This window comes from Hyla sarda, chromosome 1 (genome assembly GCF_029499605.1).
Source record: "Hyla sarda isolate aHylSar1 chromosome 1, aHylSar1.hap1, whole genome shotgun sequence".
Classification (NCBI taxonomy): domain Eukaryota; kingdom Metazoa; phylum Chordata; class Amphibia; order Anura; family Hylidae; genus Hyla; species Hyla sarda.
In genome coordinates this window covers 108,761,298-108,784,731 of record NC_079189.1, presented here as the reverse complement: position 1 = coordinate 108,784,731, position 23,434 = coordinate 108,761,298, and the positions used below count along the sequence as shown (strand labels likewise).

Genomic DNA, 23,434 nt, shown 5'->3' with positions numbered 1-23,434 from the left:
GTGAAAAAAGAAACAACAACAAATAACTGAATAAAAATGATCAAAAGGTAGCACGTATCGCAAAAATGATACCAATTAAAAGTACAGCTCATCCTGCAAAAAATAAGCCCTCACTCAATGGCGTCAGACGAAAAATAAAAAAGTTACAACTGTTGGAAAATGAATGGCAGAAAAATAATTTTGCTCAGAAAAAGGAAAAAGAACATAAAAAGTGATATAAAATGGGTATCGCCATAATGGTACTGACCCACAGAATAAATATAACATCACTTGTACCGCACAGGGTACACCATAAAATAATGTATTTTTAAATGCCAGAAATGTTCTAGTTTTTCACAATATTTCTGAGTTTTTCACAAAAAATGCTGCATGTGTCAACAAAAATTCACCATTTATATAAAGTACAATATGTCACGAAAAAAAAATCAGAATCGCTCCGCCCAGAAAAAGTGTTCTAAAGTTATTACCATTTAAAGGGACCCAGTCAAATATTTTTTAAAAAAAAGAGCCTGGTCATTAAGGTAAAAAATGGGTCCGTCCTTAAGGGGTTAATAAAATGGGCTCGAGGGCTTGTGGGGGAGTGTTTTTTTTTTTTTTTTATAAAGTTTTATAAATGTGTGTATTTTTTTTTCTACTTTACAGGCTTAGTAGTGAAAGCTGTCTTACAGACTGAATCCATTACTAAGCCAGGGCTTAGCATTAGCCCCAAGAACAGCTAGTGCTAATCCCCAATTATTACCCTGATACCCACCGCCACAGGGGTGCCGCGAAGAGCCGGTACCAACAGGCCCAGAGCATCAAAAATGGAGCTCCTGGGCCTAGCCAGTAACAGGTTGGCATTATTTTGGCTGGGGTGGGCCAGTAACAATGGAGATATGGAGAATCACACACGTTTTTTCATAAATAATTAAATAAATAATAAAACGCATAGAGTTATCCTTATTTCTTGGTCGGAAACCATTGGGGGACACAGGCCGTGGGTATATACTCTTGCCGCTGACACTAGTCAAACAAAAAAAGGTTGGCTCCTCCCGGCAGGCTATACCCCGCCTACTGGCCCTGAGCTCATCAGTTTAAGCTTAGTGTCCTAGGAGGCAAGACACAGGTCTGGATTTCACCAGACCTGGTCTTCTCTTTTTCTTATTTTATAGTTAGGGACTGAAGAGTGGATTCGCTCGGCCATTTCGGAATCGTATCGCCGCAAGGCCAAGGTGCCACCCTTTTGGGTGACGGCGCATTCCACGCGTTCTGTTGGGGCTTCTTGGGCTCTCCGTAATAGGGCTTCGGCCCTGCAAGTCTTTAAGGCGGCCACCTGGTCGTCCTTTGCAAAGTTCTATCAAGTACATACTTTTGCGTCAGCTGATGCTAGTTTGGGCCGCAAGGTGTTGCAGGCAGCAGTAGCATCCTCCTCTGCTTGATTTTGGGTTGAGTATTTTTCTCCCCACCCCGGGGACTGCTTTGGTACGTCCCACGGTCTGTGTCCCCCAATGGTTTCCGACCGAGAAAAGTAGATTTTTTATGCTTACCGTAAAAATCTCTTTCTCGGAGGATCCATTGGGGGGGACAGCGCCCACCCACAGTTTGGGTAGAGTTTTTCGTTTGTTCTGTCCGAGAGGTGATTCAGGGTTTTTTCTTTTGCCTGTTTCTCTCAGACTTTTGCTGTTTTTTTTTCTTTTTTTGTCGGTTGCCTCCTATTGCTTTGAGACTAAACTGATGAGCTCAGGGCCAGTAGGCGGGGTATAGCCTGCCGGGAGGAGCCGACCTTTTTTTGTTTGCCTAGTGTCAGCGCCTCCTAGCGGCAAGAGCTTATACCCACGGTATGTGTCCCCCAATGGATCCTCCGAGAAAGAGATTTTACGGTAAGCATAAAAAATCTACTTTTTCATTCTCAACCAGATACCAACCAAGCAGCAACAGCCTTACGTTACCAGGGTGGGCAAGGACCATTGTTACTGGTCCTCCCCAACCTAAATAACACCATCCTGTTACCGCCTAGGCCCAGGAGCACCATTTTTGATGTTACGGGCCTGTTGGCATCGGCCCTTTCTGGTACCCCTGTGGCGGTGGGTACCGGGCTGATAATTGGGGGTTAGCGCTAGCTGTTTTTGGAGCTAATGCAAAGCCCCGGCTTAGTAATGGATTCCATCTATAAGACTGCTTTCACTACTAAGCCTGTAAGGTAAATTTAAAAAAAAACACACGTTTAACTCCTTAACTAGGCAGGACGTATATTTACGTCCTGCGCCGACTCCCGCGATGTAAGCGTGACCCCGCGTCATATCTGGTCGGTCCCGGCAGCCATCAACGGCTGGGACTCGTGGCTAATACCGGACATCACGGTGATGCCCGGTATTAACCCTTCAGACTTATTTCTCTCTGGCAGCTGTGATTGGCCAGGAGGTCTGGACCAATCATAGGTCTGCCCGGGAAATATGAAATTACAGTGTTGTAATTTGATATTCCTGTCAGCCAGCTCCGCTCACCGGCCACCTGCCCGCAAGCTGTTGGTACTAAAACTCCCAGCATGTCCTCACTGTAAGGGCATGCTGGGAATTGTAGTCCTGCAGTAGCTAGCGGGTGGTAGATGCGGACGGGTGGCTGGGGAGCGGAGCTTTACAAGAAGTTGACTTTTCGTGCGACTTTTTGTAAAGCTCTGCTTCCCGGCCACCCGTCCGCATCTATCACCCACCCGCTAGCTACTGCAGGACTACAACTCCCAACTTGGTCCCAACAGCTTGCAGGCGGGTGATAGATGTGAATGGGTGCCGGGGTGCTGAGCTGCGAGTGCAACTTTTTGTGAGACTTTTTTAAAATGCTGTCAAAAGCAAGTTTGTAAGCCAGGTCTGATCTGGCTTACACTTGCGACTTTTTTTTGCTTACATGCTTCTTTCGCACTTGATAAATTCCCGACCACTGCAAAGTGAAAACTGAAAATTGCTCAGGTAGGGCTGATTAGTATGTTTTTCTTACCCACAAAAGTTGCACACAAAAATTGCTTACGTGCACGTTTTTTTTTTTTTTTGTCATAGTGACAGATCATAAACTTTGATCAGTGGGATCTAGGCCCTGAGACCCCGACCTCCTACTGAAATGAAGGGGGAGAGAAACTCCTCTAAATGCTGTGCTCTATCATTCCTGGTCAGCTTTCCTCACAGCTGAGACCAGAGTGTACACATTCCTAGAAAATCTGAGACTTTCTTGGAATTCTTACAGCAAGTGGACATTATGGAGTAGCTGGGCTGTTCTAGCTGGAAATGAAGCACTGGGGAAATTATTAGGAGACTTACCAGAAGACTTGCAGCACCATCTGTGTGTGTCTCTGTCTCTCTCCAGTCACTTCTCACCTTCCCCTATCCATAGAATTCAATAGAAAGCTGTCTGGAGATGAGCTTTTAGCAGTTTCCATAAATGATAAATGACTAAGAGAAGAAGAGCGGAGCCTTATAAGTGAAGATATAGGTTTATTTATTTTCTTATATTTGCTTGTTCTGTTCAATTATGAAAAATGTATTGAAAAGTTAGTTACCACTTGAAGTCTACCTAAACTTCTGACATGTCATAGCGACTTGTCAAAACTGAGCATCAGTCTGGGTGCTGAGACCCCCATGATCGCTAAAACAAAGGGGCAAAAGTGCTGACAGCAGTTCTGCTCTCTGAAGAGAACCAAGCAGAAACTAGAGAGCACACGCTGCTAAGCTGATTGTTTCTGTCCCTTTTTTTATGCAATTGGCGCATCTCAGCACCCAGACCCCAACTGATCCCAACTTAGGCACCTTTTCTTACATTTTCATAAATAAATAGTACAATTGAATAAGAAACTTTGTAATATATCTTACCAGGGAAAACTTTTTTTTCCCACTCATCAGGCTCTTTTCTTCCTCTCCCACTAATTCATCATTCACTTTGAAAAACTGCTCAAGTTCTGTTTTCAGATGGACTTCAATATAGGTCTATGGAGAAGGGAAGGGAGGGGGGGGGGGTGGCTGGAGAAAGACACAGAGATGGCGCTGAAAGTCTTCTAATCTCAACCCCGATGCTTCATTCCCAGCTAACACAGCTCAGCTGTCTATTTTGTCCTCTAGGTATAAGGATTCCTATAAAGTAATTGGCTGCAAGGTGAACACAGGTAGGTTGGTAAAAATAGATGAGAATAGATACTAAAAAATACAGAATGACAAAGTTTTTATATATATATATATATATATATATATATATATATATATATAGACTAGTGACAGCATTTTTAGAAGGTATTACAATTTGTGACCATTGTTGTGACCAGCATAGAACGGAAACCATTAAACTTAACCCAGTTGCCGCAATCATTATTGACTGAACCAGAGTTAGCTTATTGGAGTATTGGGCAGTATAGAGTTGCAATAGTCGAAATAATTGGGATCTGGCTTAGCATTTTAGTTCTGTCATGGGTAATATAATGATCGATGGTGAAGGTGATAGACTAAATAAAGGGAATAACCAAAGGTAAAGTTCTTATCCAAGATTCCTCACTTTCAAAGGTGTTAGGTTGATTTTTTTAATGTATCATCTGAAGACTAATTCTCAGTCATGTTCCTTGTAAATAACATTAAATGACGCTGGAGAGAAGCTGCAGTACAAGCACCCCTCAGTCTTAGTCTGGTCTGCTGCGGACATCTGCACATTATTGATGTCATTACTGACTGCCAATATGTACACAATTACAGGAGATTTGGTAGCAGTCATTATAAGACTAACATTTAATATATAAAGTAGACAAGGCGCTTATGCAGGGAAGACCACAGAGTTAACGTGTCCACTTATCCTTAAGCTGGAAATTTACTACAAAGGGGCTTTGCTTCATGTAATGGCACTTATGCATATACTCATTTTCACAAGCTTTACTGCAGGAGTATGTGTCTTTTCCATTATGGATGACATCATACCAATAACACAATAACATGTCAGCATATAGTTAAAGGGGTACTCCACTTTTTATTTTATTTTTATATCAACTGATGCCAGAAAGTTAAACAGATTTGTAAATTACTTCTATTTAAAAATCTTAATCTTTCCAGTACTTATCAGCTGCTGTATGCTAAAGAGGAAGTTCTTTTCTTTTTTTCTTTTTTTGAAACCTTTCCTGCTCTGGACAGTTCCTGACATGAACAGAGGAGTCAGCAGAGAGCACTGTGGTCAGACAGAAAGGAAATTCAAAAAGAAAAGAACTTCCTCTGTAGTATACACCAGCTGATAAGTACTGAAAAGATTAAGATTTTTAAATTGAAGTCATTTACAAATCTGTTTAACTTTCTGGCATCAGTTGATAATAAAAAAAATGTTTTCCAGCGGAGTACCCCTTTAACCCCCCTCTAATGTATAGCACAGTGGTTCTCAACCTTTTTTGCCTGAGTACCCCTTGACAGCCCATTCCCAAAAAATTGTACCCCCATATTAGAGACATTTTGTAATGATTATAGTATAATTCCTATGCTTTACTTTCCTCTATAACAGGCCCCCTGTTCGTCTCCCCAGTCCCCCGATTTACAGGTGACGTCTTCTCTAACCGGAGTTGTTTACTTTTCTTTTCTTCACTATCTGGCCTAGACCGCCATTAAGATTTCTCCCATACAAGACTTCTCCAAAGAACCATCCAAACAAACATTTTAGGCTCCTTTCTGCAGTACAATACCCATCTATTTACAAACTCTCCATGTTTATTGTCACACACAGTAATAGTACCCGCTTTGCATCCCCATAAAGTTGGTAGGCCCCCTCTGCGCCCCCATATATAGTTGTAGGCCACCATACAGTCACGCTTTGGTGCCTCACTGCTCCTCTGGTCTGGGGACCTATTGCTATGGCTCATAGCAGTGGGACCCCAGTCTGTAGGGGCAGTGGTGCAATAAAACTGATGGTAGTTACTGCCCACAGCAGCCCAGTGCCCGCGCTTCCCATTTGCTGTCCTCCTCCTCCGCTCCTCGGTGCAGTGACGTCAGCCTACCATTTCTTTCAAAGTGGTCCAGACCAGTAACCAGTGGCTGTGGCTGCCATTACTGATTTTTTTTTTTCAAGTACCCCCTGGAGAACTGCTAAGTACCCCTGGGGGTACATGTACCCCAGGTTGAGAACCACTGGTATAGCACATGGACAGTCATGCCTTACATGGGGCAGAGGTAGATATCTGGACTGCTGACATCGCTGTAGCTTATACTTACCTGGGGCAGTCCATACACTAAGTAACCAAGCAGGAGGCATCATGGGAAATGTGTTTCTCAGTATATTGCGACCACTGTAGCGTTATCTAATCGTTCTGCTAATATAATTGTAAGTTTATGCATTTTTTATTGTTTCCCTGACTGCATTGTGATATGCCACTAAAGACTTCTAGTCTGTGTAGGCAAGCACATGTTATTAAGTTGCATGCTAGCCACTTCTATCGCTACAATGATCCTCTGCTTGCTCATGAGTGAGCGATGTTCTCCAGAGAACGGATTCCCTGCAGGGATAATGGGACTTTTATATACAGTGTGAAATATCCAATACTTGTAGCAGATAAATGTCTGGCTGATGATTCCTCTTTAAGAGCAGCTGCTTCCCACTCCTCAAGAAGTGATTGATATATTCAATTCCAGATAGATAAACCCGGGTCAGTGTTGTATGTGATGTGTTCACGTCACTATATGCTGCTCTGTGTCATAGTGCTGCTCGGGGTATAATTACTTTGAAGCGTAGATCCATCATTGTGACTCATGGTGTCCAGGTTTAAGTCTTGGTGAATCATAGCTTCTCATTATTTGCATTTGTCGACTTCTATCACGTTAACACAGTCTATTTCAAGACCAACATTGCCCAGATTTATCAAATTGTGTGAGAGAAAAAGTGGAGAGATTTTCCCACAACAACCAATCACAGCTCAGGTTTCACTTTACCAGAGCTCGTTAGCAGAGCTGTGATTGGTTGTTGTGGGAAAATCCCTTTATTTTTTCTCTCACACAGTTTGATAAATCTGGGCCATAGGCCCAGATTTATCAAACTGTGTGAGAGAAAAAAATGTAGTAATTTTCCCCCAGCAACCAATCACAGCTCAGCTAACAAGCTCTGGTAAAGTGAAACCTGAGCTGTGATTGGTTGCTGTGGGAAAATCTCTCCACTTTTTCTCTCACAGTTTGATAAATCTTCCACATTGAGTGTACATTTTTTTCTAGTGATGCAGTTTCTTTCCTTATAATTGTGTAGGTGTCAGTCATATTTATCAGCCAATATTGGCCTGTTTGGACAATGCTGTGTAAAATAGGTGCAAAGAAAGCTGTAGTCCCTTAAGTGGGAACTGTATGCATATTCAAGTTGAAGCACTCTATTTTTAGGGGGTGCACAGCTAAAGAAAAAACCTGTATATGGTGTCAAAAAGTATAATAAAGTAACTTAAAGCAATGTTTTGTTTGTGTTTAAAAAAAGCTGCCACTAGGTGTCTCCCTACTTGCGTGTCCCCCCCCCCCCCCCCCGCAGCCTTATCCAATCATAGCTCATCTCACACACTGAACTGCTCTGAGCTGTGTATAGCAGAGTGAGGGAGGAAGTTCTACCCTGTACGGCTTCAGATGATGTCACAGCCTGCTGGGTAATATCAAGTTAGAAAACTAGCAAATAATAAAAATAAAGGCAGGGGGTTTGTCATGATGGGGGCAGGGAACTGGGAGGATTATAAAATTTTACAAGATCATGAGAGGTACTCTTTAATGCAGCAGGAAGACGCATGCACTTATCCATTAAATGGAGATTTACTTTAAGGATGCGTTCACACAACGAGTTTCACGCTGCGAGAAACCTGCTGCGAGTTACACTACCATTGATTTGAATGGGTCCACAGACAGTCCACAATAGTGTTAGATTTGTGGACTGTCCGCAGACCCATTTAAATCAATGGTAGCGTAACTCGCAGCGGGTTTCCCACAAGGGGAAACTCGCTACTAGCGTGTGAACGCACCCTTAAGGTGTTTTCTTTAAACAACCTATCAGTTTACTTACACTTTCAGAGAGTGTGATGTCAGAGCTACAAGCCAGACAGCTCAGCCGATATGGAAGATGTGTGCACTAAGTTGCTTTATTATACTTTTTGACACCATACACAGTTTTTTTGGTTCGCCGGACAACCCATTTAAGGAGAGTCTGATACAATTTTCTAAATATCGATTTTAGAGGATAATAAGTTATATTTTTATCTAACTCTACATTTCATTATTTTCCTCTTGATTATGTGAAACTGTTGAATTTATGTTATACACACTAGGTAAAAATAATAGTAGGGACAGGAAAAAAGGGGGTGCACTGCTTACTGAGGTAGAAGCAGATACATGGTACATCTGCCTGGAAGCAGATACATGGTAGTCAGCAGAACGCTATCTGACGGGCAGATGGCAGCAATGGCAGTTTTTCAGTTATGAGTTTTCTATATATGATCAATTAAGTTTTCATGTATATGAAAATATGAATATAAATAACGCAGCAAAAGAAGAAAGGTCCCTGAACACAATGACCCTCATTTACTATTGCAAACCCGACATGTTTTGTCGGGTTGTGCACCAGATTCTGTCGCATTGCGCCAGATATTCTGTCTGAGCCAGATTTTGCACCAGAATTTGCGCCAGAATTGAAAAAACCCTGACTAAGGCTGGGTTCACACTACGTTTTCTCCCATACGGGAGCGCATACGGCAGGGGGGAGCTAAAACCTCGCGCTCCCGTATGTCACCGTATGCGCTCCCGTATGTCATTCATTTCAATGAGCCGGCCGGAGTGAAACGTTCGGTCCGGTCGGCTCATTTTTGCGCCGTATGCGCTTTTACAACCGGACCTAAAACTGTGGTCAACCACTGTTTTAGGTCCGGTTGTAAAAGCGCATACGGCGCAAAAATGAGCCGACCGGACCGAACGTTTCACTCCGGCCGGCTCATTGAAATGAATGACATATGGGAGCGCATACGAAGGCATACGGGAGCGCGAGGTTTTAGCTCCCCCCTGCCGTATGCGCTCCCGTATGGGAGAAAACGTAGTGTGAACCCAGCCTAACTCTCCATTTTTGCTAAGAAAACACACAAAAAGGGCGTGGCCGGTGGGGAGAGGGGTGTGGTCTCCAAAAAGAGGCGTGTTCCAGACATTTTCACAAAAAAACTACATATTTACTAAGGTTTCCACATAAAATGTGGTGGATTTGAGCTGAGGAAAACCAGACAGATCAGAGCATGTGTAAAAAAAGCAAAATGTAGGGAAAGTGCAAAATGTAGGGAAACCTTAGTAAATACTGTGGGAAAAATTGTAGGGAAATAAAACCCACAAAGAAACCTACACTCCGCTCTTAGTAAATAAGGGCCAATAACTTACAATCTGAATGGAATGGGAGAGACACAGTAGGTACAATGTGCTATGGTACCTGAGAAAATGAGGATACACACTATGCATGAACCACCAGCTAGTATCTGAGCCAACGTGTGCACAGTGCTGAAGGACACAGGTCTTGTATGTGACCAGGCCATGATGTGCATGGCAAATAGACTGTGGCAGACATAAGCAAACTTCTAATAAGGCAAAAAAGTCTTAGCTCATTGGATGAGTACAGAACACACTTAGATATATATGAGAGCTAAAATATCTCAGTATGCAAGACCCACACTTATGGGTCCTGCAAAATACAGTATACACTGAGAAATGACCTAATGCTGTCACAAGTAGACTGTGTTCCCTTGAACTGAACGGGCATGGCTCAGCTTCACCAAAGTATACCGGTATATAGTGTAGAAGACTACTTTACAAATGTGAACCTGGCCTTATCTACACTCTTAATCCATCTACTATGAGTTCCCATTTAAGTTGGTTAAAAGTAAATATTATCTAAATTTATGGAAATGTAACCCTCTGCTCTTATTTCTCCAATGTCCACTCTAGAGATGAGCAAAGTTACAGTGATTCGATTCATCACGAACTTCTCGGCTCGGCGGTTGCTGACTTTAGCCTGCATAAATGAGTTCAGCTTTCAGGTGCTCCAGTGGGATGGAGACTCTCTCCTAGGACTGTATCCACCTTTTCCAGCCCAGCGGAGCACCTGAAAGCTGAACTAATTTATGCAGGATAAAGACAGAAACCGCTGATCCGAGAAGTTTGTGACAAATCAAAGCACTGTAACTACGTTCATCTCTAGTCCGCTCCCTTTCTTAAAGCTAAAGTTGACCTTTTCCTCATATGAGGTGATTTGTTTTTTGTGCTGCTTATCTTCAGCACAAATTATTGTCTCTAGACGTACAGATATCCATGCAGTCTTACAAGTGTTCAAATATTGTTGTGCTATGGAAACACATGTACAAATACTGTACATTGACTTTACACAAATGGGAAAAGGTTGCTGCTATGAAAAATGTTATAATTTGATATTGCTCCAAGGATATCTTGTATTAATGAATAATTGATATGACTAGTGTTCCCGTAAAAACTGGAAAATAAAAGTTCCTATAATTCTTACTATTCCCCACAATGACTTATATACTCAACATGCATTATCCTCTTCAATGGTTTTCTAGGGCTGATGCTCTGATCTGTAGTTTACTTATCTTTGCTTTTTGCCCTATTACTTACCTTTTAGAGCCTGAAATGTGTTATTAACTTTTATCTACACAGGATGAAACTGAAGAAGACAGTGACTTATCTGACTATGGGGATGATGTGGATGGGAAGAAAGATGCCTTGGCTGAGCCATGCTTTATGCTGATTGTGGAAATCTTTGAGCTGCGTGGAAGTAAGTTCTGTATTTCTGGAAAGATCAGGGAGCTCTGTTACCACAAACATATTAGAGGGTCCGAATCTCTACAGTCTTTAATGACCTTAAAGGGTACCTTTCATCAAAAAAACTTTTGATATATTTAGATAAATGCATGCAAAATAACTTTCCAATAGCATGTTATTAAAAATATGCTTCTTTCTATTTAATTTTCCACTTTGAAAAAAATGACCACTAGGGGTCTCCCTATCAGTCCTGGCCGCAAGCCTTTTTTTTTTATATAGATTTCAGACTCATGCTGGAGTCCTAAATCTCAGACTGCAGCTGGGACCCAGACAAGCTCAGCACTGCTCCCTGGCAGGGAGCAGTGCTGAGCTTATCTGGGTCCCGGCTGCAGTCTGAGATTTAGGACTCCAGCATGAGTCTGAAATCTATAAAAAAATAAATAAAAAAAAGGCTTGCGGCCAGGACTGGTAGGGAGACCCCTAGTGGAAATTTTTTTTCAAAGTAGAAAATTAAATAGAAAGAAGTATATTTTTAATTAACATGCTATTGGAAAGTTATTCTGCATACATCAATCTGTAATATATCAATAGATTCATTTCACCAAGTCACTGACAAATTGAGTTATAATAGGTTATTCTGGAGTAAAATTTTCTACATTATTACAAAGTGTCTTTCTGTTTTATTGCAGTGTTTAAATGGGTGAGAAAAACACTGATAGCATTAGTACAAATTACATTTGGAAGGACCATAAACAAGTAAGTAGAGTGGTATTACATATTCTCCTGCACTGCTGATTCTTATTTTCCATGTCTCTTTACATACCCCATCACCTACATAAAAGGTCCAGTGTGGCCCAGGTCTATGCACTGTAGACATCTTGACTTCTGTTTGTATACCTGGGATTCAATAAACAGGAGCACTGAGCATTTTTTATTGGTGTGTGCCAAGTTCTATTTTCAATTGTACTAATATTTCAACATCTGAGCACCAGTTCAGTTTCACAAAGTGCCAAGTATGTTACCATCATGATCATTTTCTCTCTACCTGGCTTTCATGATAACTATCTGGTGCAGAGAATTTCACAATATTGCATGATTTTCATGGCGCTGATTCTTTTCCATACAGACTGTGATGAGTGAATGTGGTTTAGTGTTTATTTCTGAGATAAACTGAGTTTTAGTCACCGTGTCTATTTTGTTAGTTGCTTATCTAAAGCATAATGTGAGCAGGTCTCTCAAAGCCAGCTAACACAAATCGGATGCACGTTTTAGAGTGGATCTAAAGCGCAGAAAAAGGTGCAAATCTTTACTCTACAGTTTTTTTCTGTGTCCTTTCCAATCCTGGTTTTAGCTTAAAATACTGACCAAAATACTACATGTGAACCCAGCCTCAGAGGAGTGGAACGCACTGTATGGAAATCCCTGAATAGTACTGCAGTGCTGTAGGAAGTTTGTTTCCATAGCATGAAGAGATTGATGGGATAAGCTCAGCCTGAGATAATAGGTGAGAAGATCATATGCTGAGTGCAGATTAGTGAAGAGATCTATTGCTGCGCCTGTCTTGAAGACCAGCTTTGTAGGTTAAAGAATTGTTATTCTTGGCACCTGGCAGCCAGTTGAGTAGACATGGAGAAGCAATAATTTGGCGCCTGGTGGCCTCCCTGTACTAGGTTGTATCATGGTAAGGCTCAATAAAAAAATTAATATTACGTTTTTTCTCTGTCAAAGGTATATGGCAGGAGTATTTCCTGACATGTTCTCCTTTTAAGGTCCCAGTGCAGGGTGTTATGTTTTTTTATTAACTATACACAGCCTACACTATGCATATGATTGCGCTGGGATTGTTGGTAGTCTATTCCTATGAAGAGACGTATGTCAGCACAGGAACTGTACACACGCGCTATTATATGTGATCTATTGCGCTATTATATGTGATCTATTGTAAATTGAGACTATTCACTAAATGTTGTGTTCTTTTATACATTGGGTCAATAAAATATTGTTGCACAGGTGTAAATAGACTTTGCTCAATCAAATATATCCCCTTCTGTATATTAAAGTAGCTATACGTTATAGGGAACCTGTCATCACTTTCATGATACTTGATCCCCGCCAGGGCCTTAAGACCCTGGGGGGGGGGTCCTAAGTCAATTCAGCGGTCCAAGACAGCCCTGATCCCCCTGAAGGGATAGGAGTGTGGTGGCGGAGTGGTTAAAGTTTGGTTCCCCTGCTCTGCCCACCCACGGTAGTCCTGGCAGAGCGGAGAACTGTGCTGTGATTGGCGCTGGAGATCCCTTACCCAGAGCAGGCGGTGATCAGCAAACTGCTGTGTGGGCATGCTGGGAATTGTAGTTTTGCAACATCTGGAGGGCCACAGTTTGGAGATCACTGTGAGGTGGTCTCTAAACTGTGGTCCTCCAAATGTTGCATAACTACAACTCCCAGCATGCACAAACAGCAAATGGCTGTCTCGGCATGCTTGGAGTTGTAGTTGCGTGCTGCCAGCTGTTGCATAATTACAACTCCCAGCATGCCCTTCGGCGATTAGTACATGCCGGGAGTTGTAGTTTTGCAACAGCTGGAGGCACACTGGTTGGAAAATACAAAGTTAGGTAACAGAACCTAACTCAAGGTTTTCCAACCAGTGTGCTTCCAGCTGTTGCAAAACTACACTTTCCAGCATGCACGGTCTGCCAGTGAATGCTGGGAGTTGAGTTGTAGTTTTGCAACAGCTGGAGGTTTGCGCCCACAGGTGTCTGACAGATTTTTGAACAGTGGTCTGTGAAAATGAGAAATTAAATTTTTCATTTGCACAGCCTACTGTTCCAAAGATCTGTCAAACGCCAGTGGGGTGTAAATGCTCACTGCACCCCTTATTACATTACGTGAGGGGTGCAGTTTCCGAAATGAAGTCATGTGGGGGGGTACACTGTTCTGGCAAGATGGGGGCTTTGTAAACACACATGGCCATCAATCCCATTCCAAACAAATTCTCTCTCCAAAAGCCTAATGGCGCTCCTTCTCTTCTGAGCATTGTAGTGCGCCCGCAGAGCACTTTACATCCACATATGGGGTATTTCCATACTCAGAAGAAATGGTGCTACACATTTTGTGGGGCATTTTCTCCTATTACCCATTGTGAAAACTAAAAATTTGGGGTAACACCAGCATTTTTGTGAAAAAAATCAAAATTTTCTTTTTTACGTCCTACTTCAGCAAAAATTTGTCAAACACCTGTGGGGTGTTAAGTAGAGATGAGCGAACTTACAGTAAATTTGATTCGTCACAAACTTCTCGGCTCGGCAGATGATGACTTATCCTGCATAAATTAGTTCAGCGACTGTATCCACCTTTTCCAGCCCACAGGAGCACCTGAAAGCTGAACTAATTTATGCAGGAAAAGTCATCAACTGCCGAGCCGAGAAGTTCGGGGTGTAGTTTTCAAAAAAGTGTGCCATGTGGGGGGGTTGCGGTTCTGGCACCATAGGGGCTTCCTAAATGCGACAGGCCTTCCAAAAACCATTTCATCAGAATTCACTCTCCAAAATCCCATTGTCGCTCCTTCCCTTCTGATCCCTCTAGTACGCTTGCAGATCACTTTATATACACATGGGGGATTTCCTTACTCGAGAGAAATTGGATTACAAATTTTGGGGGGATTTATCTCCTTTTACCCCTTGTAAAAATTCAAAAGCTGGGTCTACAAGAACATAAGAGTGTAAAAAATGAAGATTTTGAATTTTCTCCTTCACTTGGCTGCTATTCCTGTGAAACACCTAAAGGATTAATAAACTTTCTGAATGTCATTTTGAATACTTTGAGGGGTGCAGTTTCTAATATGGGGTCATTTATGGGGTATTTCTCACAGAAAGGCCCCTCGAATTCACTTCAAACTTAACTGGTCCCTGAAAAATTCAGATTTTTAATTTTTTGTGAAAATTTTTAAAATTGCTGCTGAACTTTGAAGCCCTCTGATGCAAACATAAAGTAGACATATTGTATTTGTGAATCAATAAATAATTTATTTGGAATGTCCATTTTTCTTACTAGCAGAAAGTTTTTAAGTTAGAAAAATGCATATAATTTTGGGATTTTTCACCAAGAAATGATGCAAGTAACAATGAACATTTACCACTATGTTAAAGTAGTATATGTTACGAAAAAACAATCTCGGAATCAGAATAAAAGTTAAAAGCATCCCAGAGTTATTAAAACAATTACAAAGGTGTGGCCTCACATGGCCCCAAATGTTGATATGCATTTTTGATGGGGGGCAGATCCTGCACTTGTGGTCCGTTGCTATGGGCGATCCCCAGCATAAATATGCATACAATGGAGGATGCCTGCAACAAACCACAAGTACCATAATGGCATCCTACACCAGATGAATAGGTGCGGATGTTGAACATTAGGAATAATATAAATCGGAATGTAGGTGCATAACTGTGGTAGGTGTACAATGACATAAAGTGATAGTGGTCAGAATTGCAAAAAAGGGCTGAGTCCATAAGGTGAGAATGGTCCCTAAGGGGTTGTTATTATTGAGTCCCTAAGGGGTTATTATTGTAATTTTTTTCTTTTATGTTTTTTCAACTGATGTACTTTCTCATTGACAATACAGTATAAGAATACTATCTGTTATATGTTACACACATATTCATGTGTTATCTCCTGAACAGAGCAGAAGCTGTGAATGACCCCTAATCTTCTGATATTCCAACATCTGACTAAGCAGTCTGCAGTGTTATTGTCTCCTGTTATATATGTGGTTGATTTATATGCCTTTTTTCCTGCAGACAGATCCGAGACACAGTCAATTGGATTTTCAGTGAGCAGATGCTGGTGTACTATATCAATGTGTTCCGAGATGCATTCTGGCCTAATGGAAGACTGGCTCCTCCAAAAACCTCAAGAACAGAGCTGCAGTGTCAGGAAACAAAACATAAAGCACAGCAAAAACTACTTGAAAACATCCCTGGTGAGCAGACGTCTGTGGTGGGTCTGTCATATATTCACTCCTAGCAGTGCTCTGATCATTGATTGTTGTGCTGGAAACCTTTACATTGCGCCAATTATAATTTAATAGGAGAAAAAGTGGTCAACCATATACCGCGAGTTTGAAAAATACACGAATGATAAAAAAATAGGCATAATTTAACAATGTGTAAGGGAAAGCTATGTTATCTGCTGTGCAGACTACACACCAAACAGAAGCAATAAAGAAATATACTAGTGAGTGAGGTTTTAGTAGAATGTATTCTCATACAGTGGAAAAGTTCCGTATGGATCCCCAAATGTCAGATGGGTTACCTGGCATTGCATGCATGGAGCTTTGTAGTTTTTGTCTGCATTAGGCTGTTTCTCTCCCTACAGAAGAGACCATAGATAATGCCTGCAGGGCAGAGGGAGCCCATGTGGCTGTCATACAATGCTAGCTGAGGGCACATCACAGTAAGTGATTACATTATAGTAGGCTAAGGCTGCATTCTCTGTTTTCTCAGCTTTTCATATGCCAGTCTTAAATGAAGCCCTGCCAGTGTAGGATCACATTGGATTTATTAAGAGGTGCATGCCCGTGCAGCAGCCCCAGAAATCTACACCAAGCCAAGCCCCACACATTTAGCGAATGCAGTACAGACTGGCCAAAAGTCACCATCTGGCTGATCTGCACCAGGCACAGACCTTAATAAATTCCCCAATCCCCCCATGTCTTTAGAAATGTCCATTTGTGCCAAGAAATCTGGCACATACTGCAAATCGATAGGCCCGTCTGTACCTGAAGAGTGTTCTTTTGTACTTTGTCAGGCTGCTTTATGGTAATTATTTTTTTCTCTCAACTGCGCTTTTTCAAACAGGGACATGCAGTAAAAAAATGATCCTTCTACCATGCAGTATACTCATGATCCATCCATCCTCCCTAAAACCAACCATACTCACATGCCCCAATGCACAGTCATTCTGATGTCTCCCAACCCCCACGGTTTCCTTTGACCTGTTGTGACTGCAGGAACTGCCCACAGTGGCAATCCACCTATGTCAGTGGGCATTTCCTGCAGGGACAACACATCAGAGGAAGAAGGGATCGGAAACCAACAACAATGACAGCTGTGGAAGAGTGGGGCAGGTAAGTATGGTTGCTAATTTTTATTTTTAAAAGCATTGGAGCCAAATATAAAAAAAAATTATAATAATTTGATTGCCTGAATGGTCACTGTTTTTTTTAATTAACTTGTTCTTTTAAAGATGAACACATTTTGACCATTTTCTAAACTGCAAATTACTTAATCTACCGAAAATGATGTTTTTGTATTGAAGAACTGACTTAAAGCGTACCCGTCACAATGCTATTAACAAATCGGGGATGCATAATTTCTGCAGATATCCTATGCGTATATTACATGTTAGGGCATAGAACGTTAATATTTAGAAAAGTGAGCAACCAGTTAAAAGCGTACCCGTCATATTAAAAAAAATGTTTTTTTGTTAGATCTATCACTCAGTACCTAATCCTGACCATGTACATCAAATTTTTATGTGTCTAGCACCTTTATTAATTTTTTTATTACACTTTTAATTTAGCTCACTGGTCTGAATTCCTCTCAAAGGGAGGGGGCGTGGCCTCACTGTGCAGGTCTCCGCCCCCTCCCTCAGTATGCTGTCTGTTCACATCTCCCCTAGCATTAGCAAAGCTACAACTCCCAGCTTGTCCTCACTGACAGTAGCGGGACACAAGCTGACAGTGGGAGGATTTTTCCTCCAGCTCTGAGCCCCGTGCTCACAGCTGTCAATCAAGGAAGTGTGTCCATGACAGGTGATGATACATGGACAAAGCAGGACTAGTATGTGTCCAAGCAGGCAGGGGGGGGGCAGTTGTTTGACTGACTTTTTCAGTATGAAATACTGAAAATTTTCTAATGAAAGCAATTGTAAAACCTATTTGTTTTGCATGCTTTACAACATATCAAAAGTTTTTGTATCTGACAGCACCCATTTAAAGTGCCACCAGGGGACTCACTTCCTTGTAACTTGCTGTCCACTACCATTTATCATGTCAAGTTTGTCTCTAGCAGCCGAGTTGCTGAGACATTTTACAGGTGGGAAGAAATTGCTGTGTTAAGTACTCACCTTGCTCTCATACACTACCTAAATATCTACTTTTCTCCTGGCTGCCTTTTAAGCAAACAAACATTTGTTTTTATATTACTTACTAGTAGCTGTTTTGTGTTTTTAAAAATTGAAGCAAAATAATTTATGGTATAATCCCCCTGAGTTATCACTTATAGGCAAACTCATTTATTTTTACATCTCTGCCTGACTTACCCTGTGTCTTAAAGCTGCTCTGGGTCAATACTCCATGTGGCTTTGGTTTTATTTAGAATCCTCTAGAAGCATTGCTTACTAAGGCACCATGGAGTTTTTACAGGTCCAAAGCAAAGACCTATAATGACAGTGTACATAGGAGAATGATTTGACTCATTTATACAGGAGACTCCTAAATAAATGTTCTTTATGCTGCTTGAAATAAAAGATAAAATGAAAATGAAATGTTTTATAACCAAACCTTAATGTCATCGATATTCATTTTCTGAGGATGTGTTCCCTTTAATAGGGTATAAATCGTTTTTCTGTCTGCAGACCCGGCGTTTATACATAGACGTTCACTATATACGGAGTCTCTTATAAGGGTCGGCTGAGGAGTTTAAAGTGAATTAAAAACAGATTAAGCGGTGGCTCATTTCACTTCTATCTCCTCTGAGAAATGAGAACCGAAATTATTTCTAGGGACACATGCTCGTGTATGTCAGGTTATGAAGCCATCATCCGGAGAAGACGTTCTATAATCCACATGGTTTGTCTTACAGATGCACTTCAGAACCTGGTTGGACAGCAGAATGCCCGTCATGGTATAATAAAAATATTCAATGCACTCCAAGAACGCCGAGCCAATAAACATCTACTATACGTAAGCTATGTTTATTTCTCCTCTTATTGCCTTCAGTATTTGCGCCATTCTTTCCAAACCATTTTATAAACACCTGACACTTTGTGCAGAACATTACATCGATTATTAACATTTATACAGATATTTGCACTAACACATCAAATGAAGGTAGAGAGGATATTCTACACATGAAACCGTATTTAAAGTTTAATTACAAACAGGGGTGTCAGACATTAAATCACTACCAGTTTAATATTAATGACTTATCTTAAAGGGGTACTCCGTTGGAAAATATTTTCTTTTTAAATCAACTGGTGCCAGAAAGTTAAACAGAATTGTAAATGACTTCTATTAAAAAATCTTAATCCTTCCAGTAATTATTAATGTTATTCTTTTTGAGTTTTTTTTTGTCTTGTCCACAGTGCTCTCTGCTGACACCTGATGCCCGCATCAGGAACTTTCCAGAGTAGGAGAAAATCCCCATAGCAAACCTCTCCTGCTCTGGACAATTCCTGACACCGACAGAGGTGTCAGCAGAGAGCACTATGGACAAGACAAAAAAGAAATTAAAAAAGAATAGAATTTCCTTTGTAGTATTTAGCAGCTAATAAGCACTGGAAGGGTAAAGATTTTTTAATAGATGTAATTTTCAAATCTGTTTAACTTTCTGGCACCCATTCATAAAAAAAAAATAAAAAAAAAAAAAAAAAATTCCTCCGGAGTACCCCTTTAAGGATAGTCTGTCAATTTTGTGGGATAGGAGAACCCCAAATTTTGTAGGTTTGTTAAAAAGACGGGTACACTTTAAGAGCTTTTATGACATAGTTGTGATTGTTATTGGACGATTTATTATATCACTGCATTGTCTGACTGGTTGTAAAATATATTCTAAGTAGTTCCATTGGACAGGTGGTAATATTAGATCAGTGGAGCGGTGGTGCATATGCCAGTCATCATGGTCATCTTACTGTGGGTAGATGATGGAACCCTATTAAGCTAACTTTGTCACCTATATGACAAGTGTTTCCAACATGTGACTCTCCAGCTGTTGCAGAACTACAATTCCCATCATGCCTGGACAGCCTTTATTTTGAAGTCAAAAGACAACAGAGCGCTTCTGTGTGCGATCTTCCAGACCAGGTCGGATTATGCGGGTGAGTGAGGAACGCACTCACCTGGTCGGAATGTGCATATTCCAAGCACAACACTGATGTGGGCTTAATGTAGCAACTGCTGCGGCTTCCCACGCTGGATCCACCGCCGTGTGAGAGACAGTGAAGGAGGAGAAAATCGGAAGCTGAGATCGCGCTGTTGCAGAAAGGTTCAAGGATACTGGTAGAAGTCTTAAATTCTTTTATTCTATTCACACAACGCGTTTCTGGATATTAATAATCCTTTCTTCAGGCGTATCACGCCTGAAGAAAGGATTATTAATATCCAGAAACGCGTTGTGTGAATAGAATAAAAGAATTTAAGACTTCCACCAGTATCCTTGAACCTTTCTGCAACAGCGCGATCTCAGCTTCCGATTTTCTCCTCCTTCACTGTCTTTATTTTGAAGCAGCTGGATAGCCACACGTTAGGGAGCACTATCAGACCAACATTGTCCTAACCTTTTTATTATCTGTCCAGTAGCGAGGCGATAAATCCTATCTGCAGTCATACCTCTTTAACCTGTGGCCACACACACCACCTTATAATAGCTCTTTTACATCATCTTGTAATCTGGCACTCTCTTTTTGTCTGTTTTCTCTCAGGTACTGCTTGAAGTGCTATTAGTAGAGTTGTGTCCGGAATTAAGGACTCATCTAGAACAACTGAAAGCTGGTCCAGTGTGTGACGGCACAAAGTGAACCACTACTTCTAATGTCTGTGTTACAATAGACATAATAATACTTTCCTCTTTTCCAGAGGGCCAACTGAGGACTACTTATTCTCCTGTGTCTTTTGTTCCCTTTATTTTATGTGACACTTACAGACACAGGAGGCTGTTGCTATAGTAATTGTAGGAGATAATGCTGCATTGATATCGGTTTTATTTAAGAAATGTTATTTGGTTACCTTTCTCTGTAGAATAAGACCCACAAAGTTACTATACTTTTAAGGGGCACTCCGCTGCTCAGCATTTGGAACAAACTGTTCCGAACGCTGGTGCTGGGAGCTTGTGACGTCATAGCCCCGCCTCCTCATGACATAACACCCCGCCCCCCTCAATGCAAGTCTATGGGAGGAGGCATCACGCCCCCTCCCATAGACTTGCATTGAGGGGGGCGGGGTGTTACATCATGAGGGGGCGGTGCTATGACATCACAAGCTCCCGGCTCCAGCGTTCGGAACAGTTTGTTCCAAAAGCTGAGCAGCAGAGTACCCCTTTGAGTAAAGGGGACATCTTTTAACCTGTTCAGTGGATCATTGGGCACTGGACTTACATGACATTCAAGGAGAGATATCTAAGATAGTGGCGAGACTAAACTGAATGTTGTACAGATCATTTCCTCATTGAGGATCTCGAACATTCCTTTATTATTTCCGGTGTATTGAAGAATGTTTTGTGCAATACTTTATGTAATGTTATTGTGAATATTTTACTCTTTATTGCTTTTATTTTTACCAAAGACTGCCCATTATTTAAACTATTTGTAAGCAATAAAAAATGAACTAATTTCTGTTTTACCGCCTCATCGATGACTGTGATGGGAATTAAAGGGTTATTGCCAGCCTATACATTTATGGCATATTCACTGGATATGACCTAAATGTCTAAATTTGGATATATCTGTAATTCCGGCTGCCTATCTGCTCAGTCCCTGGCTATGACTGTAGAATAGATTAAAGAATCCCAGCACTCAATTTTTTTTTTTAAGCAATCCGTCCTTTTATTTCAGCATAAAGTCAAACGCAGCACACGTTCCGCCCTTCATTGAGTGCCGGGATTCTTGCATCTATTCTACAGTTGTTTTATCCACGAGCACCGCAGTTCACAGTGCCGGCTTCACTGTATCCAATTCCTGGCTGGGACTGGAGAAACCCAGTTCTGGAGACAGGTGCGGGTCCCAGAGCTGGCACTAGCATCCAATAGACTTTTATGGCATGTCCTGTGGATAGTCCATGAATGGTTAAAGATAGAAATTACCTTCACATGTTCAAAGAAATCAGAAAGGTGGGAGACACTTTGCTCCATATGTGAATTTAATATTGCTCACATATACAATGACAGAAATAATTGCAGCTGGACATAAGAGTGTGACATCATGCATTTAATATGCAAGGGGGCACATGTGCCATGAGTGTGTAATTCGAATTTATGCTACTAAGAGATATCTCAGTCTGAACGCTGCTATACCTTTCCATAAATTACATCACACTGGAGATCATTGGTAACATCTGCATCCATCAAGAACGCCTGAAAGATACAATTTGTTAGAATACAATTTGCAAGGTAGATGATCAAGAGAAAATCGCTGAGGGTTCGATCATTGGGACATGAGCCAATTACAGAAAAGAAGGTCCCCAAGTCTTGTGTGTAGGGACAGACAGATAGTAAAGCACTGTACTCAGCGGTCTCTATTCACACCAATCTGTTTTCATGATCGAGTGGTTTTTAAGCAAACATACATTTCACAATGCAGGGTCTTAGTCGGCAAGCCCCTTAAAAGGGTAGTTAGTGTATTGGTAATGTCACCGGTACTTGGATTCATAAATGACTTTATCTTTCTGGGTCCAAATGACTAAGGTTCTGCTGAATGGGGGGGGGGGGGGTTCAGTGTTCTTTAAAGCAAGAATAGCTTTTTCTGCAGTGCTAGAATGCTATAAACCAGTATAATCCAATATAAGGATTTGCAATAATAAGGTATATATAACTCTAGCGCGGGTAGTGAGTGGACATGTGGTTAATTGATGTGCCCAGACTGCTGCTATACTGTGTGTATGGGTCCCTGTATCTCATACATAAAAAGTGAACAATAAATATATTAAATTGACGGAGAGCGCTGAATGGGACTTCTAATATCATTTAGTGAGAAAGGTGAATACCTGTAGAAGTGGCAGGCGATGATAAAGTGCATGCATGGGTGGAATATTCAGAGGCTGAAAGAATATTAATATATCAATATACTAAAAAAAAATGTAATTAAGAAAACAGGTAGATGAATAAAAAGCTTAGTGGAGTTGGTGCAAATGATACGTGTTTTGTGCTGGATGCTGGAGGAAGATTATTCTACAGCGTATCTACCTTTTCAGTTAGTAGCAGAGAATATCTAGCTCCAAGGTATACAGTCTGTTCCACCTTCATGCAATATGTTAAAAGTACTAAAATAACAGAGGAGCAGTCTTCCATTCAAATTAGTGACTAGCAATATCCGCAGATGAACAGCGGCGTGGTTTCAGATTGTACAGGGACAATTCGCAGAGAAGTTCAGTGTCCTCACCAAACCCTGTAGTGACGTCACTGCAACTGCGGGAACCACCAGGCAACTCTATAGCCAGAGATACCACGGCTGAGATGCCACCGGCCGGGGCGTGCTCCTGTGATTCTGCAATCTCCACCCCCTCACAGATCGCCTGCAAACACCTTGACAGCAGGAACCGCACGATCAACACACGGAAAAACCCCTTCGGTTTACAGGTACTGCGCATACACTGAACTTCTCTGCGAATTGTCCCTGTACAATCTGAAACCACGCCGCTGTTCATCTGCGGATATTGCTTGTCACTAATTTGAATGGAAGACTGCTCCTCTGTTATT

General features: G+C 41.4%; 2 protein-coding genes across 13 annotated transcripts in view; one reads left to right on the top strand and one right to left on the bottom strand.

The window, feature by feature from the left end:
• The window catches only part of SNX25 (sorting nexin 25), a 216,573-nt gene extending 195,717 nt beyond the window's left edge, over window positions 1-20,856 (top strand). For all 5 annotated transcript variants that reach the window (XM_056559914.1, XM_056559899.1, XM_056559907.1 and 2 more), the window contains 5 exons: window positions 10,644-10,761; window positions 11,438-11,504; window positions 15,545-15,726; window positions 18,611-18,711; window positions 20,448-20,856. In XM_056559914.1, the coding sequence (XP_056415889.1) occupies window positions 10,644-10,761; window positions 11,438-11,504; window positions 15,545-15,726; window positions 18,611-18,711; window positions 20,448-20,543 (564 nt within the window). In that variant the 3' untranslated portion in view covers window positions 20,544-20,856. The remainder of the gene's footprint in view (window positions 1-10,643; window positions 10,762-11,437; window positions 11,505-15,544; window positions 15,727-18,610; window positions 18,712-20,447) is intronic.
• Window positions 1-23,434, bottom strand: part of LRP2BP (LRP2 binding protein) — a 51,934-nt gene that overhangs the window by 9,436 nt on the left and 19,064 nt on the right. For 4 of the 8 annotated variants that reach the window (XM_056560000.1, XM_056560008.1, XM_056559994.1 and 1 more), the window contains one exon: window positions 22,034-22,093. In XM_056560000.1, coding sequence (XP_056415975.1) covers window positions 22,034-22,093 — 60 coding nt within the window. Of the gene's footprint in view, window positions 1-11,564; window positions 11,646-18,150; window positions 18,187-20,999; window positions 21,786-21,934; window positions 22,094-23,434 lie in introns of those variants that run through there. The other 4 variants (XM_056560015.1, XM_056560022.1, XM_056560029.1 and 1 more) reach the window with 4 other exon arrangements.